The sequence below is a fragment of the Protomyctophum parallelum genome, assembly GCF_964188405.1.
Source record: "Protomyctophum parallelum genome assembly, chromosome: 6".
NCBI classification, from domain to species: Eukaryota; Metazoa; Chordata; class Actinopteri; order Myctophiformes; family Myctophidae; genus Protomyctophum; species Protomyctophum parallelum.
Genome location: NC_139701.1, coordinates 50,093,433 through 50,110,071, shown reverse-complemented (window position 1 = coordinate 50,110,071; position 16,639 = coordinate 50,093,433). Strand labels below are relative to the sequence as shown.

The 16,639-nt window shown below is 44.7% G+C and overlaps 1 protein-coding gene across 1 annotated transcript in view; it reads right to left on the bottom strand.

The window, feature by feature from the left end:
- The window catches only part of szt2 (SZT2 subunit of KICSTOR complex), a 181,611-nt gene that overhangs the window by 122,643 nt on the left and 42,329 nt on the right, over positions 1-16,639 (bottom strand). Inside the window, exons 22-28 of the mRNA XM_083766835.1 lie at positions 14,364-14,564; positions 12,788-12,885; positions 6,584-6,725; positions 5,777-5,883; positions 4,267-4,501; positions 2,965-3,208; positions 311-429 (exon numbers count right to left, since the gene is read on the bottom strand). Of these exons, the coding sequence (XP_083622961.1) occupies positions 311-429; positions 2,965-3,208; positions 4,267-4,501; positions 5,777-5,883; positions 6,584-6,725; positions 12,788-12,885; positions 14,364-14,564 (1,146 nt within the window). The remainder of the gene's footprint in view (positions 1-310; positions 430-2,964; positions 3,209-4,266; positions 4,502-5,776; positions 5,884-6,583; positions 6,726-12,787; positions 12,886-14,363; positions 14,565-16,639) is intronic.

Sequence of the window (16,639 nt, the reverse complement as noted above, 5' to 3'; positions counted from 1 at the left end):
GCGTGCGTGTGCGTGATACAGCTACGGCCTCTGGTGGCGTTACAGACAGACAGCCAGGCTTCCATAGTAATCGCTAATCGCAATTATTATTTCAAAACATTAAAACAAATTAAAAAAATCATGAATTAAACCAAAATTCAATGATGTTTTTTCCAGTAACTTCATGAAGAAATTCCATAAATTAGAATAGAGGGAGTAGTGAAAATTAACATTGCTCACAATCGGCAATTTTCACTAGTTTGAGACCTGGGAGAATGTCTCATTTTTTGTTGGGTAAAAAGTATGTGAACCACCGCGTTAAGACTGTTACCTTTCACGTAGCTCTGGTGGTAGTGCTCCTGCAGCAGACTGCAGTAGTTTGCCATCTCCTTGTGCTTGTGGGTCAGAAGCTCTGTCCACGGAGCGCTGCTGCGATCCTGGGACAATGACCTGTTCCCAATAGAGCACCGAAGTCTGACGTCAATATCGGTAGAGGGCGTAGAAGTCCACAGGTACATGTACTTTTTATTTGCATTGTAATCCCCATAGGGAGATTTTTAGATCGGCTCATATAAGAACTGTGATTGAAAAATAAGCGAATCATCCCGGCCGTTTCACTCATATGGATATGAAGAATCACCTGATTGTGAGAAAGTGCTAATGTTACTGCTGCTGAATTAAGTTACATTTTATCAAATAGACTGACTGTCTTAAACGATACAGAGGCACCTCCCCGACAATTTCACAGAGACAGCTTGTTTATTTTTGGACCACAATGCTTATATGAGACAATTTTAAGATTACCCCATGTAATTCTCCATAGAGAAAAGCGTCCATGACCCAGCACGTGACGCGAGGACTTCTCTATACGCTTCTAATGTCATCAACCCATATTCACCAATATGTTCTTCAATGCTATGCAATCAATAAATCAGAATTGTTTCAAGCTCATCGGCTACTTTTGGTGTACATCTCCACACACAATTCAAATGGGGAAAAGTCTAAAACTACTCCGTATAGCTTTTTTTTTTCTCTCTTTTTTAAGACACTTTGATTTTATTTTTCTTGGGAGGTACAGGAAAATGGTCCTCACCATGTCTATTCATCATATCTACTATATTTGTGGGGACATTTGGTCCTCACAATTTTAGTAATGCAAGCACATGCATGCACGAGCGGTCACTGACGTAGGCCATTTTTCAAGCCAGTTGAATGTCTGCCATGCTAAGTGGCAGGCTGCGTAAGATTTCCGGATCTTCAAGTGGGCCCTTCCTCTGCCCCAACCCCCCCCCCCCCCCCCCCCCCCCCCCGTGTTGATGGGAAGCATTTGAGAATTGTGGAAGAGACAACGGTATGGCCACGCGAGACAACGTCAAATGTCCTCATCAACATTTTTCGACCGCGGTCGAGATCATGGATTTCAACAATGCCACGCCAGACTTTCCGGTCCTTCATTGCCATCCCCAGTTACTGATGCATGTGTCCCTATAGCGATGACATCAGGGAACGACAGTTTTCTACCTCTGGTCTGCTTTGAGGCAGGACTCCAGAGAAGAAGGGGAGATATAACCTCCTTGTCAGCTCTGTAGCAGCGGCAAACTGTGTTCTTCTGGATCGGACTAGTGTAGAAACACGGGGAAGGTTGCCGTATATTAGATTAGTCGATGGGTGGCTCTTCCAAGACAGATTTTGCGCTCTCATTAAAAGGCGGGTGTAAGTGCCATCCAACTGTTTCTCTAATTTCTTTGAAAGTGTCCATGTCTCGGAGCTAGGGGTGTAACGATATAGTAACTGCAACTGCATTTTTTTCAAGAATCGAAGTATATCGAAATTAAAACAGCCACATTGATTATGTATCGTATCGTTTTGCAATGCAAATAATCGGTATCAAATCGTTTTGCTATGCAAATACAAAGAAAGAAAGAAAAAGTGGGGTTTAATTACTTAATTTAAAATAGTGTCAATGCATTTTAAATAGGTAATTTAGGTAATGTATCGTGATACTAGTGGTGGGCATAGATATTTTTTTTGTTTTAATCTAGATTAAAATGGCTCATTTGAACTCTGCCGAAGGCATTCAAAATATGTGTGTGGTACCTCAGGCCAGGTGGCCCATTAGACCAGGAGCCCTAATTATGGATATTAACAATACAACTAGCCTTTAATAATAGTAATACCTTATATTTCATATTGTGAGTTTCTAGAACTGTTCACAGTGTTGCCAAGTCTAGTCATTATAAGCTACTTTGGACCCGTTTATCTGTAAAGTTTCTTTAAAATATGGGTGGTCCTTGTCATGAAAATGTTTGAGAACCACTGCGCTAAAACAACATTGGACAATGATGTTGGACAGTCAGCACTAAAGTTGCTTATTTTAGACTTATTTTCTGACTTTTTCGGATTTTCTGACTTGATCTGGCCTGTTAACATTTTCATAGACCTGGTAGCTTGTTTCTCTCTCACAATCACAAAATGTGGCAACCTTGGTCAAAGCGGTTTGTTGTGGTTGTGAATCTGCATGGATAGCACAACAGCTAGGCTAGCAGGAGGCAGCAGACTGCTTCCATCATGGATAACAGTATTTAGCGCAATTTTATGTCCCAGAATTTATGGATATGGACTCATGGCTCCATCGTTGCGGAACTTTAACGTGTTGACGATTTGCTCTTTCCGTCCCTCTCACAGAGTGGACTCCGTGCAGACGTTGCAGTGATCCGCCTCCTCACACACACACATATACACACACAGACACACACAGACACACACACACACACACAATTTTGGGAATAGATTAACGGCGATATATTTTTTATCGCGCGAGAAGAGTCTCGCGTCAACGCAGCACGTTAACGCTGATAACGGCCCAGCAGTACGTGATACGTATTGTATCGCTGTAGAGTATAGAGTAGAATCGGCTCAACGGTCGTCCTAAATATTTTCTTTACAAATGTCCTAATGGTGTCAACAACAACCCTATACTTATACCTGAAGAAGAGGTCTCGGGGCGTGCGGTTGGAGTGCGGGTGGATGAGCTGCTCTTTCAGGTGCTCCAGGGAGCAGCTGTAGACGTAGACGGGACAGCGAGGCTGGGGCGCGTCGGCCCCCCTTCCGCCCCCGCCGCTCTGCAGCGAGCCCCGCCTGCTCGGTGGAGAAACGCCGCCGCCGCCGCCGCCACCGTCGTCGTCTCTCCTTGAGGGAGGCTCCGAGAACTGGACCCCGTCCTTCTCCCCTGCACCCAAACAAGCAGTGGTTGGAAAAAGCAGTTGTTACTTAACCCATTTTGTGTGGCAACCCCTTTTGGTGCTTTAAACATTGTTATAATTTAGCTATTGAAAAATAGCAGATCTACAAGCTCATAGCGCGCCACCGAGTGGCACGCCACAAGCTTGTAGGTCTGCTATTTTTGAAAAATCTTGAAAAATGTGGCTCAGATCTTTGAATGCATATTCTTTCAGAGTGAGCCTTTTTAACTAAAATCTTTCCTTCTGAGAGGTTCCTGGAACCTGGGGGTCGGTGGCCAATTATATATCATGTTTGGAGTCCATGACATGAAATATTGAGCACCACGGATACAGAAACATGAGGTTTTTCAGAAAATTGTCACCATTTAGAAGACATTTTTTTAATTTCGACGTCAGGCCTAAATGGGTTAACCCAGTGTGTCTCAAACTTGTTCATGTCAAGGACACACAAAGTTACACTAATTAGCCCCACGGAGCCCCATTTGAAAAGATATGCCCTATAAGAGAAGATTTGCATTTACATTACAGACCCATAAGGGTCCATTTGGACCCCCTGGAACTCCCTCAAAGACCCCTGGGGGTAACCTGACTCTGCCAGATTCACAAGTTCCCTCCTCCTGCCTGCATCTGGGATCTCTCAGGCAGAAACGATGAAGCAGCGGGACAAAAATCTGATACCTCCATAATAATGTTGAGTTGTAGTCTTGTTATAGGTTGTGTTTACATTGCACTGTGGCACAGCTTCAATATGGCATAAGTCTCGCATTGATCCCACCTCTAGCGGCCCCAAACAGCCGCATATCGCTCCGGCCAGAATTGGTCCGGCGTACATCGTCTCTGCCTGAGAGATCCCAGACTCACCCTCTGGCAGAATGCAAATGTTGTCCAGCAGGGGGAGTGGTTCTACCACGCTACACTGGGGGTCCCCGGACCCCACTTTGGGAACCACTGACTTAAAAGGGACATGGGAGAAACTGAAGTCGGTGTGTTTGACTATAGGGTTTGACTGGATCGCTGAATTCCTCTAGTTTAAACTGAAACTCGCCTGTATCTAAACCCTGGGTTCCATCGTTGGCGTCGGGGGTATCGGGCTCCGTGTCCGTGTGTCCCTCGGGGGGGCCTCCTCCTCCCGGGTAGAAGACAGGCGAGCGGAGGAGGCCCCCCGCGGGCCCGCCGCCGCCGCTGCTGGAGCTCCTACACAGCCTGCCGCCGCTCAGACTGGGGCCAGACTCGGAGGAGCGTTGCTCCAGGCCGCTGGTGGAGCCCGACAGAGAGCTGGCCTGTAAGTGTTGTTTTGGACAGCAAAATGTAGGTTTAAGTTTTAGTCATAGTCTTTTGAATAGTTTTTTTTTTAGTCACAATGTTTTAGCGTTAGTCTAGTTTATGGTCGACTGAATCTACAGTTCATTTAGTCGACTAAAATGTATTTTGGCGAGCCTTGATGGTGTCGTAATGGCCTGATTTTAAACTTGCTGGAAATAGCCGATCCACAAGCTCAGAACGTGTCACGTTGTAGATCTGCTATTATAAGTGTAAAATGACTTATACTGGATCTCTTGTCCACTAATCCCTCCCTGACATTTTAGTTTAGTTTTTATTGGTGACAAAATTGCCAATACATTTAGTCACAGTTTTAGTCATCATGGCTTAGTTTTTATTTCGTTTATCTTTTCCTAGGTAGTCGACAAACATTTTTCCTCATAGTTTTTTGTCGACAAAATCAACACTACTGGCCTGGGACTTTACGGACAGGGTTGTTTTCGTCGACTAAAACTAAGATGAAAAATGTTTGTCGACTACCTTTTTCCGCTGACAAAAACTAAATAAAAACTAAGCTATGATGACCGAAACTAAGACTATTGACAATTTCGTCAAAAAAACTTAAAACTAGACTAAAATGTTAGGAAGGGACTAGCCTGAGCTAACGTGTTAGGTTTCTGGTCTAGAGGGGCGGGTCGCGGCTGAGATTTGCGCACGCCCTGATTAGATCTCATCGATCTGTCCGTCACCCCCGGCCCCTCCTCTCCCCCCTAGTGCAGCGCTACGTCACATCATTTGGAGCGACGCCCACCCGGAAGGGTTGACTCCCACTTTTAGACCAGAGAGGCCAATGCGTTCCTCCAGGCTTTCAATTTTTGCACCAACAAACATGAAAGCCTGGTACCGAGGCTAGGAAGGGACTAGTGGAAAACAGATCCATTATAAGTAATTTTACACTTGGTTACACTTGGTTGAAAATAGCCGATCTAAAATCTCACAACGCGTCGCAGCGTGACGAGTTGTGAGCTTGTAGATCGGCTATTATATGTGTAAACAAAACAAAAAACCACTATGACAGCATCGGGGCACGCCAAAATACATTTTAGTCGACTAAATCAATTGTAGATTTAGTCAACTAAAATCTTATGACATTTAGTCGACTGCAAGTTAAACTAGACTAACATTAAAACATTCCGGGTGACTAAAACTAAGTGAAAACAATTCAAGAGAGACTATGACTAAAACTAAAATAGAAATGTGCTGCCAAAAACAACACTGAAATCAACACTACTGACTTGGGACTTTACAGACGGGGTGAGAGTGTCCTCCTCCTCCTCCTCCTCCTCCTCCTGCGTCATGCTCACGTTGTGCTCCGTCTCCGATGCCGTCAGCATTAAAACATCTGGCAAAAACATTAATAACACATTTTAGATATAGAACCTGCAGTGTTCAGTGTGTTGATTTTGAACCAGTTGACACTAGGGATGTTGAAAATCGACTCGATTATCGACTCATGCCTCCCGCGACTCAAAATGTATGAGTCGAAAAATCGTTTTTATTCGTTTTTTTTTTTTTTTTGTAATGTAAAACGTCATAAACGTTGCTGTTTCAAATGTTTTCCAAATGGGAGAGGTACGTGTTTGTCTGTGTGACACTGCTGTGCTGTGCCTGTCAGTGCCCGAGTGCCGCTCGTCACATGCAAGTTAACTTTGAGCAGAGCGCTGTGGACCCCATCGTCCAAGGGTGTGTGTGTGTGTGTGTGTGTGTGTGGGGGGGGGGGGGGGGGGGGGTGGGGGGGGGTGGTATCTTAGCAACACTGAATGATCTGTCCCATTGGTCATGTGCTCGTATCATGAGCCAATGGCTGCAGCCCTGGGCTTCCCAGACCCAGGTTCACATCTCATCTCAACTCACACATGCCGTAAAGTGAACTGACACTCGTGACAGCCACAGGTCTCGGGTGCTCTGTTCTGAGCGGTGAGCGCTCTTCTCTTCTCGTGAAGAAAGCATGACAGAGTTGTCAAATAAACCCCGCCGTCATTCATACTGTATTTATTGTTGGCAGTGTGGACCTGTGAAGGTGGCAGTGTGGTGGGGTGTACCTGTGAAGGTGGCAGGGATGAAGGTGATGAAGACCTGCTGGGAGTTGATGTGCTTGATGTAACATCTCCACTGAGGCACACCCACACTGCTGCTCCTCGCTGGGGAGACCTCCTCATCCACCAGCTCTGTGTTACTGAAACTCTGGTGTGCAAAGGTATTGGGATCAAAAGTAAAAGTACTCATTATGCATAATGTCCCTTTTCACAAGTTTTCAAAATGCATATTGTAGATTGGCTATTTTTGGCTGAGTGTGGTTCATTTATGTTTTGTAATAATCATCAACATCTTCAACGTGAGTAGATACTCCATTTTTTCAAATACAGTGGAACGATAGTACAATATTTGCCTCTGAGATGTAGTGGAGTGGATGTAAAAGTATTGAATATTGGTGATAGTTGACAGAGAATTTCCCATCACCTAAAGGTAATTTGAATACACTAAATAGTCTAGACAACCTTAGCTTGGAAGCTCTGAGCCTTGCTGTGAGAACAACAGAAATTAACACGTGGCTCTGTTGTCCTGGAGCCTCTTCTCACCTGTCCCCCCACCCCCCCTCTTCCTTTGTGTGTAAGCAAATGGTCCTTACATCTAGAGAGATTGTATTCACTTCTGGGTCCACCTTGTGGGTGGGACTAAACTGCCATATAAACTGTAACTCTGTGCTTGTATGGTTATGCTTGCCTGGGAGACCTGCCTGCGTGCTGCAGCATCCGTGTACTGCTGTGCACGTTAAATAAAGATCAACAAAGGGAACTTGCTTCCCTCCTGATTCCTCTTGACAGACCTTCAAGCCTGGTGATTCCTCACGCGTTTAGAGTGTGTAAAACTGCCATTTCATTTGGTGTCTAGAAGTGGGATCCTGTGTCGTTGAGCTCCGGAAGATCAAGCCACAACTGACGTCAACGAACCGCTCCAAAAAGGACAGAAGAATCATGGCTGCATCAATGGAGTTCAACGCCTGGATTTAAAAAAAAAAACCCTGTGGCTACACTAAAAAACGGTGAGAATCTTCCAAATTTCAGACAATTGAAGAGCTAATTATAAATTCTAAGACCATATTTTGCCAACCTATCTATTGTAATAGTCAAGTATGCTTGATTCAAAATACAGCAGCAAGCCTAGCCTAAGTAAAGAAAAGAATTAAGCCAAGTTTGCAAACGCAAAGACACTTTGTTAACCTTGTTGGAAACAACATAAAGAAAACATAAAGATACCGCGTTTTGCATTAAGTCAAGTTTGTAAACACAAAGACACCTTGTTCAGATAAGAACATAAAGATATCGTGTTGCATTAAGTCAAGCTGTAGCACAAAGACTACCGTGTTACATAGACTAGATTGCTGTGTATGTATTGTAAAGCATTTATATTCCAGTATGGGTAATAAGAAAAGTGCGCCAGTGGCAGAAGACAAAGAAAGATGGTCTCCTCTCATGAGCGGGATGGTTGCAAAATATGGTCCAGAAGCATTAGACTGTCTTGATGAGTGGAAACAGATGGGGTTCCCAGAACAAGGCTCTTTAAGTATAAAAAAATTGCTTGACTTAGACCGACTACTAAGAGAAGCTGAGAAGAAAATGAGAAAGAAAAAGTCAGTTAAAACGCACAAACTTGACAGATGTGACCGCCACAGGAAAGTATTGTCAATGTGGATGGAGGAAGCACAATTTAGACAACGGGAGAGTCATATGAGGGAACTTCCAAACATAGATTCTTTGAGGGAAGAGAGCGGGCCACTGGCTCCTCAGAATTCTCCTTTGTCTCCTCCACAGCAGACCCTGGACCTGGGCTGCCTGGGCTCCATGCGGGCCGGTCAATCTGCCATCCAGCTACAACGGACGGCTGTGGCTCTTGCTGCGGGCCTGCAGCCGTCTACTCCAGCGGTAATCCTGATATCCGCTGCACTGGGCCTATTGAAAGAGGCTCGACACAAGGAAGGCTCCGCTCGGTCCAATGACACTGCTAAGAGCCGACGTCCATCCTGCACTGGCATCCCTGGCCCGGAGCTGGCCAACAGTGACGATGCGGACACGACACGGAAACCACAGACCTTGCTTCCATCTGTGCATCCGTCCACCCCTGGCAGCCATGGGGGGACAGGGCCCCATCGCAGCAGTGTCATCATCACCCAGGGCAGCACACCGCCACATGAGCAGGGAAGAAGAGGGCCTGGGACAGCGAGACGCGCACAGGGTGCATCAGAACAGCCCATGGCGGAGAAACCTGTGGGTGATGCAGTGGCATGGGGAGCCGATGACATCCAGCCAGCTACGTACGTAGAGGAGACGGTGCCTGTGGGAGCCGGGAGTGCCTGGGAGAACCACGCGGACGGTCCACAGCCTTCAACCAAGAGGGAATCGTCGGACATCGAGGTGGGGAGAACAGAACCAGCAGGAGCAGAGCAGCCCGGGACCGGAGACAAGCCAGCGACAGACGTCGAGGGCAAGGGGACATCTCCTGTGCACAGCGCAGGAGGGCTGCTGACTACAAGGGCGGAGGCGGCAGGCGGCTGTCTAGAGACGGAGGCCCTGGATGGGCTGCTGACTACAGAGGCGGCAGGCGGCTGTCTAGAGACGGAGGCCCTGGAGCCTACCTACACGACCCTAATCGTCAAACCAGCGACGGACGTCGAGGGTGTGGCCAAGAATCTCCTCGTTCAACAGGCGGTGGGAGAGGTGTACACACTTACACGCCCAGGGAAGGTTCCAGCGGGCCAACCAATGAAGGAGGAGATGACCGCAGTACCGGCAGTTGCGTTCCGTAAGTTTTTACACGCACTGTCAGAGTTGGCAGGAAAGGAGAGGTTCACGCCTCCATTTCTTAAATCTAAGGCCAGAAAGAAGCCTTTATTTTCCAATCCTGGTGGAAAGAAAAAGAAGGTGAAGTGGAAATGGACTTGGAGAGACACTTTTCGGAAGTCTGCTAAGGAGTACCATGTGACTTACCCACCATGAGACTCAACACACATACACACACACACCTCCCCCTATCAGACAGCCCAATTAAAAAGAAAAAGAAAAGAAAGTGGGGGGATCACTCGACCGTATACCTGGAAAGAAAATATTGTTTGGAAATATGATGTTTTCTGTTTATTTGTTATGTTATAGTTTGCTGTGCTAAATACAGGTCAAATTGATTCAACAGGGTACTGTATTAGTATCATTTTTAGGGATTTATTGGTTTATTTGATTGCCTAGCCACGATTGTTAAACCCATGTGTCATTCTTTTGCTTAGCTCAAATATGTTACAAGTACTTCTATTTTTTATGTATTTTCTTCAAATGTATTATGATGTATTATTTTGATATTGATGGAAAATTCACAATTATTGTTTAATTAAGCTGTTGTTTAATTAACAAGAGGAAGGATTTGACAGAGAATTTCCCATCACCTAAAGGTAATTTGAATACACTAAATAGTCTAGACAACCTTAGCTTGGAAGCTCTGAGCCTTGCTGTGAGAACAACAGAAATTAACACGTGGCTCTGTTGTCCTGGAGCCTCTTCTCACCTGTCCCCCCACCCCCCCTCTTCCTTTGTGTGTAAGCAAATGGTCCTTACATCTAGAGAGATTGTATTCACTTCTGGGTCCACCTTGTGGGTGGGACTAAACTGCCATATAAACTGTAACTCTGTGCTTGTATGGTTATGCTTGCCTGGGAGACCTGCCTGCGTGCTGCAGCATCCGTGTACTGCTGTGCACGTTAAATAAAGATCAACAAAGGGAACTTGCTTCCCTCCTGATTCCTCTTGACAGACCTTCAAGCCTGGTGATTCCTCACGCGTTTAGAGTGTGTAAAACTGCCATTTCATAGTACAGTGAAGTAAACATACGGTACCTTGTGTTGTCATACAGTATACCGTTGCTGTCGGGCAGAAACCTATATCCATATTTTAATGACGACGCCCAATGCATTTTCCCCATAGACATTTCAAGAAGTATTTATTTAAAGACCTTTTAAGTGTACGAAGCCAACTCGAGTCGTGACAAATCATGACAACAAACACAATATTTTGGACCAAACAAATAATTACAAAGAAGAAAAACAACAACAAAAGTGTTGTAACCTGCCGTTTTTTTTTCTTTCTAATTATCTGTTCGGCCCAAAACATTGTGTTTGTTGCCATGATTTGTCACCACAAGAGTTGGCTTTGTCCGTGGCGTAAACGTCTTTAAATAAATACTTTTTTGGAAAATGAACGGGGAATTATTTTCCGGATCTCTCGAGGGGACGGGACTATACTACAGTGGTTTTCAACCCTTTTCATATCAAGGTCCATTAGTTACTCAGCATTTGAGCCACGTGCCACCATTTGATGACATTTACTGTAGCCTCTCATACCTAAAGACCAAAGAATATCTTGTCAGATTTTGTCCTCAATTCCATGGCAAACAACAATTCTTCTACACCCTCTAACACCCAGCGTTGCTTTTTAGCAACAATTTTATTTTATTTAATTACTAAATTATTATTATTTTTTTCTGTTCTTTTTTCACCTAAACGTCATCAGTGATGTTCATTGCAATGCCATTTCAATGCCATTGGTCATGATATTTGCATATAAATACCCCCCACAGAGGCTGAAATTCACACAAATTAAAAATGTCTGGATTTTGAACATTTTTTAACCTAATACTTTTGACCTTTACCCTAATAAAAGTAGGTAAAATAATTGTAATACATGTTTTTTTGTGATCATTAGAATGTCTAGAACATTCATTCATTATTCATTATTGTGAAAGATATCCCCAAAATGTAAATTATTAATTTATTATATTATTATATAATTATTATATAATTATTATAAATCTTTCAGCAAACTTTATTTTTTTATTTTTTTTAACATATTTTTTAGTCTTAGTCCTAGTAGTACAAAGTAGTAGTAAGGTTGAAATCTATTTTTTGCAAGTAGAAATTAATGCGGGTGTTAGAGGGTTGTGTAAACTTCTTATGAATTACGTAATGCAGGTGTTTAACAATATTGTAACTCTTGACAGCAGAAGATAATCCATTTGGTTTCATTTTACACACTCAAGAGTTAAAGATCTACAGTATGAGGGTCCATTTGGTTACCAACTCTCCATCATTTAGCTGGGGACCACCTGGAACCCCCTCAAGACCATTGGTGGTCCCTGGACCACTGGTTGAGAACCACTGTGCTAAACAATTACAATTTTCCTAGGCCGACAGTAAATGTTCTCTTATAGCGAGAATCACACAACATAACTCAAAAGAAAGCGTAACTTGTCCACTCTATTTTTTTTTTGTTGATTTTACCATCTTCCATTCTGGAGATATGTAACACCTGCTTTTGTTGTAACGTGCTCTTCTTGAACAGAAAGCCTAATTAGAAGCGGTTTTATGTCAGACACGGTGTATCGTTCCAACTTGGCTAGCCGAGTTTGCCTGCTGTTTTTTCCTCCGAGGTGGAAAGACTGTTGTGAGGCGGTTAGTGTTGCTGCCAAGCCTGCCCAACTTTCGTAACAGCACAGCACATGTGCAATGTTCCATCTGACCGGCGTTGATCATCATAATAAAGAAATAACCGCTCGCCGAGGGACGATACAATCCGTGAGTTTTTTTTGTTTGAATATGAAGAAAAAAGGAGACAGAAATCTGACGGACAGACACTCAGTCACACTCGGTCATATTACACACAAAACCCCTCCGCTGAAACACACAGGAGAGAGCCCTCCCCTCCCTGAAACAAAGAGAGAGAAACAAGATGAGGTGCACCCCACTGCACCGACACGATCAGCTTGTTATGCAGCAATTCTGTTGACCTGAGTTACATGGGAGTCTCCGAGCCGCCATTACGTGACAATACGGGGGTTGCTTCCCGTCCTGTTTTCAGGAAGGGAGGGGGGGGGATCACGTGATCGGAGTGTTGTGCCATCATCCAGTGCTAGTTGGTAAAGTGCCCGGACCGTTGGGATTTGAACCACGTAGAAATCCCTTTCCCACAATAAATGTATTAACACAATCGAAAAGCAAGGAGTATGGTGTAGAAGGATAGGCCAACACAAAAATAAAATAAAGAAATCTGAATATTTTTCACAAATTTAAAAAAAATAGCAGACCTACAAGCTTGTAGTGCGGCACTCTGACCAGAGTATGAGCTTGTAGATCTTCTATTTTTCAATAGCTAAAGTAACACATAACGCTTAAAAACACCAAAAAGGGGTTCCCGAGGTGTGTGGATTACCTGCAGGGTGCTGGAGGAGCCCGTCACCTCCTTGCTGCTTCCAACGGTCTGGAAGGACATGACCGTGTCCTGTCTGGCTGTGGCCTTCAATCTCTCTTCTGAAAAACACAACAGTATAGTTTATGAATTGATTGCATAGGGCCTGAATGGAAAAGTTTTAGAGCAGGCCAGAGCCAAATGATCAATCAAGATAAGGATATGAGAGGGGGGTCAAAAATGGGGGTATTTGAGGAGGTAGGCTAGAACAGGAGGGGACCTTTTTTTTATTCTAGCAGTGTCCTCTTGGGAGAGCAGTCCTCTGACTTGGGATCCCGGTAACATTGTACCTTTTTTTTTCCCCCTCTTAGACTAGTTTTCAGTCATCTTTTTTTTAACTTATTCGATGCGATACGTATCATTTCTTTCCACTGGATATTTTCTGAAACCTGTATATTTTCTAACATTGACGCATCAGAGCATATACCTTTCTCACTATAACTGACAGAGGGAGTGATCAACAGAACTTGAACCTACAACAGGGAGGGAGTTGTTCCCTTGGTGCACTCAGCCTGTCGACAGATGGCATCGCCTCCAAACTCCTCAATAAACGTCACTATGTCCAGAACTCATGGTGAGCACGCCTGCTAACCAGTACCCGCTCTAGATAATTGTTAGAAAATGTATGGACATTTTTAACATGGAAAGGATTGACGGCTACACAAAAATAATTGTTATTAACTCAAATAATTGTGATCAAGCGGTTAAGTAGTAATTGTGACAGGTCTAGTTCCAGAAATCCAGAGACCATGATTACACCAGTCCTCCACAACCTTCACTGGCTCCCGGTCAAACAAAGAATCCAATTTAACACTTACAAGGCACTGAACCATCTGGCTCTCACTCTTCTTGGACCACCTCAAATGCCATGCCCCCTCCCTCTCCGACGCAACACTGTGGTATGCACTCCCCACCACCATCCACCCCATTTCCTCAAATACAGTTGTTTGTCTTTGTCATTTTCTCACACCTCCCCCTATGCAAAGTGTCTTTGGTTACTTTGAAAAGCGCTATATACATTTTAGATTGTCATGTCTACTTAACTGTGACGGGGGGTAATAAGGTATTAATTTGACCTTTGATGAGGGGCAATAAGGCATTAATTCGACCTTTGATGAGGGGAAATAAGGTATTCATTTGACCTTTGATGAGGGGCAATAAGGCATTAATTTGACCTTTGATGAGGGGAAATAAGGTATTCATTTGACCTTAGATGAGGGGCAATAAGGCATTCATTTGACCTTAGATGAGGGGTAATAAGTAGGGTTGTCCCGATCGGATCGGGTGATCAGAAATCAGCTCCAATCACATGATTTTCAAAATATATATATAAAGATCGGATCGGGAAATATCGGAATCGGATCTGGAGCAAAAAAACGTGATCGGGATAATTAGATGTTAATTTGACCTTTGATGAGGGGCAATAAGGTTTTAATTTGACCTTTGATGAGGGGCAATAAGGCAATAATTTGACCTTTGATGAGGGGCAATAAGGTGTTAATTTGACCTTTGATGAGGGGCAAAAAGGTGTTGATTTGACCTTTTATGAGGGGCAAGGTGAAAGGTGCACCGTGGCCGTCCCGGTCCCTCTCCAGGATGTGGTGCATGAAGGCCACATGGTCAGCATCGGCCAATGGGATTTCTCGGTCGGTGAGCTCCGCCTCGAGGCTGGTGTGGAACAGGCTGAGCAGGACTTCGTTTGGCAGACAGGGGGCGCCGTGAACCTGCTCCTCATTCTCTGCTGAGAAAGAAAACAGGGCAAAGTTTAAGACTTTTGAACACTTTGGTAGTCACATCCTCCACCTCCCACCAGAGTACATTTAGTGTCTACTAATTTATGACAAAATATGTTTGTCGACTACCTTTAAGAGTGCTCTGGCGGTCATTCAGGACTCATATAACCGTTCCATTTCGTCCCTGCTGTCCGCCAGAGGCGGTGCTTTAAGCACTGAATGACCAATACCAGCAGAGTCACGAGGAATCCCGACTACCTTAAAGAGTAGAATCGGAGGATTCGGGGAAGAGGACCACGTCCAACGAGTGGGGAGTGGCAACATTCACCCTGTAGTACCTTGAGAAAGTGCCTGCCGAAGCCCATGAGGCGGCGGCACAAATGTCCTCCAAGGGCACCCCTCTCATGGCAGCCCATGATGTGGAAATGCTCCTTGTAGAGTGGCACCGTACCCCTGATGGTACGGGGAGGTTACTTACCTCATAGGCGTGGCTGATTGTGTCCACAATCCAGTGGGACAGGCGCTGCTTGGAGAGAGCGCCGCCTTTGTTCAAGCCACTATGGCAAAGGAATAGTTGCTCTGCCCGCCTGATGCGTGCAGTAGCTCCAATGTAGGCTCTCAGGGCCCGGAATGGGCACAACAGCTCCAGTTTGTCTGTCACCTCCCAGGGTCGGGCCAGCCTGATAGGCTGGTTGAGCTGAGCCTGCGACAGCACCTTCGGGAGGAATGCTGTTTGGCCACAGCGTGACCCCTGAGCCGTCTGCGTTCCACCTCAGACATGACTCGCTGACTGCCAGAGCGTGCAGCTCACTGACGCGCTTTGCCAGGAGAAAAGATGTCTTGCATGACACCCACTTCAACTCCGCCTGTGCCAGGGGTTCAAAGGGAGGCACGCACAGGGCGTCCAATACCCGGTTAAGGTCCCATGACGGAGCTCTCTGAGCTCTCGGGGGATGCAACCTCTGAGCCCCTCTTAGGAAGAGGGACACCAGGTTGTGACTCCTTACTGTGCGGTCATTAATTGTAACATGGCGGCCGGATATTGCTGCCACGTAAACCTTCAATGTAGAGGGAGATCGGCCCTTACCTAGTAGGGATTGCAGGAACTCCAGGATTTTGGGTACTGGGCGGTGTACTGGGTCTTCGCCCAGATCCCTACACCAACTGGAAATCAGCTTCCACCTGTTGTCATGTGGTCTAGGTCTAGGATCACTCCCAATAATTTGTTTTCATATACTCTTTCTATTTTATTATTATCTATAATCAACTGGATATCCGTTTGTATCTGGCGGTTTCCGAATACCGTACATTTTGTTTTACTTGGATTTAAGGATAATTTATTTCTATCAAACCAGAGTTTGTATTTATTCACCTCTGCTGTTAAGACCATCATGAGCTGCTGGATGTCCTCCCCTGCACAGAACATGTTCGTATCATCGGCAAATAGTACACACTTCAGTACACTAGACACAGAGCAAAGATCGTTGATATGCAGATTGAACCGTTTGGGACTCCTGAGGGACTCCACACATTATTTTCATAACACCTCTGATGCCATACTTTGACATTTTCCTTATGAGGATATTATGATCAATTGTGTCAAATGCTTTCTTCAGGTCTACAAAGACTCCGACTGTGTAGATCTTTTTATCTATGTTTTTTAGTATCTCTTCAGTTAGTGATCTGTTGGCTCTAAAACCGTATTGATTTTATGTTAATAAGTTATTTTTTTCTAAAAAGTGATCCAGCCTCTCGCCAAATAATTTCTCCAATATTTTTGAGAACTGTGAGAGCAAGGAAATTGGTCTATAGTTTGTGTTGTTTGTTTCCTGTTTTGAAGACTGGGATAAGCTTTTTTCATTTGATTTGGGAAGACACCATTCCTGAATGAGAGGTTGGATATAAATGTAAATGGTTTTATTATGGTGTACATGATTTTGTTGAGTGGTGCAACCACTCCTACAACCAGCAATGTCCGTGCGTATGCATCAGTGGTCATGAGCACGAGTATATGACTTATTAGTACCAGTAGGGGGCGCCATAACCAGAGAGAGGGCTAGTGCTGTGCCTGCTGCCTGCTAAT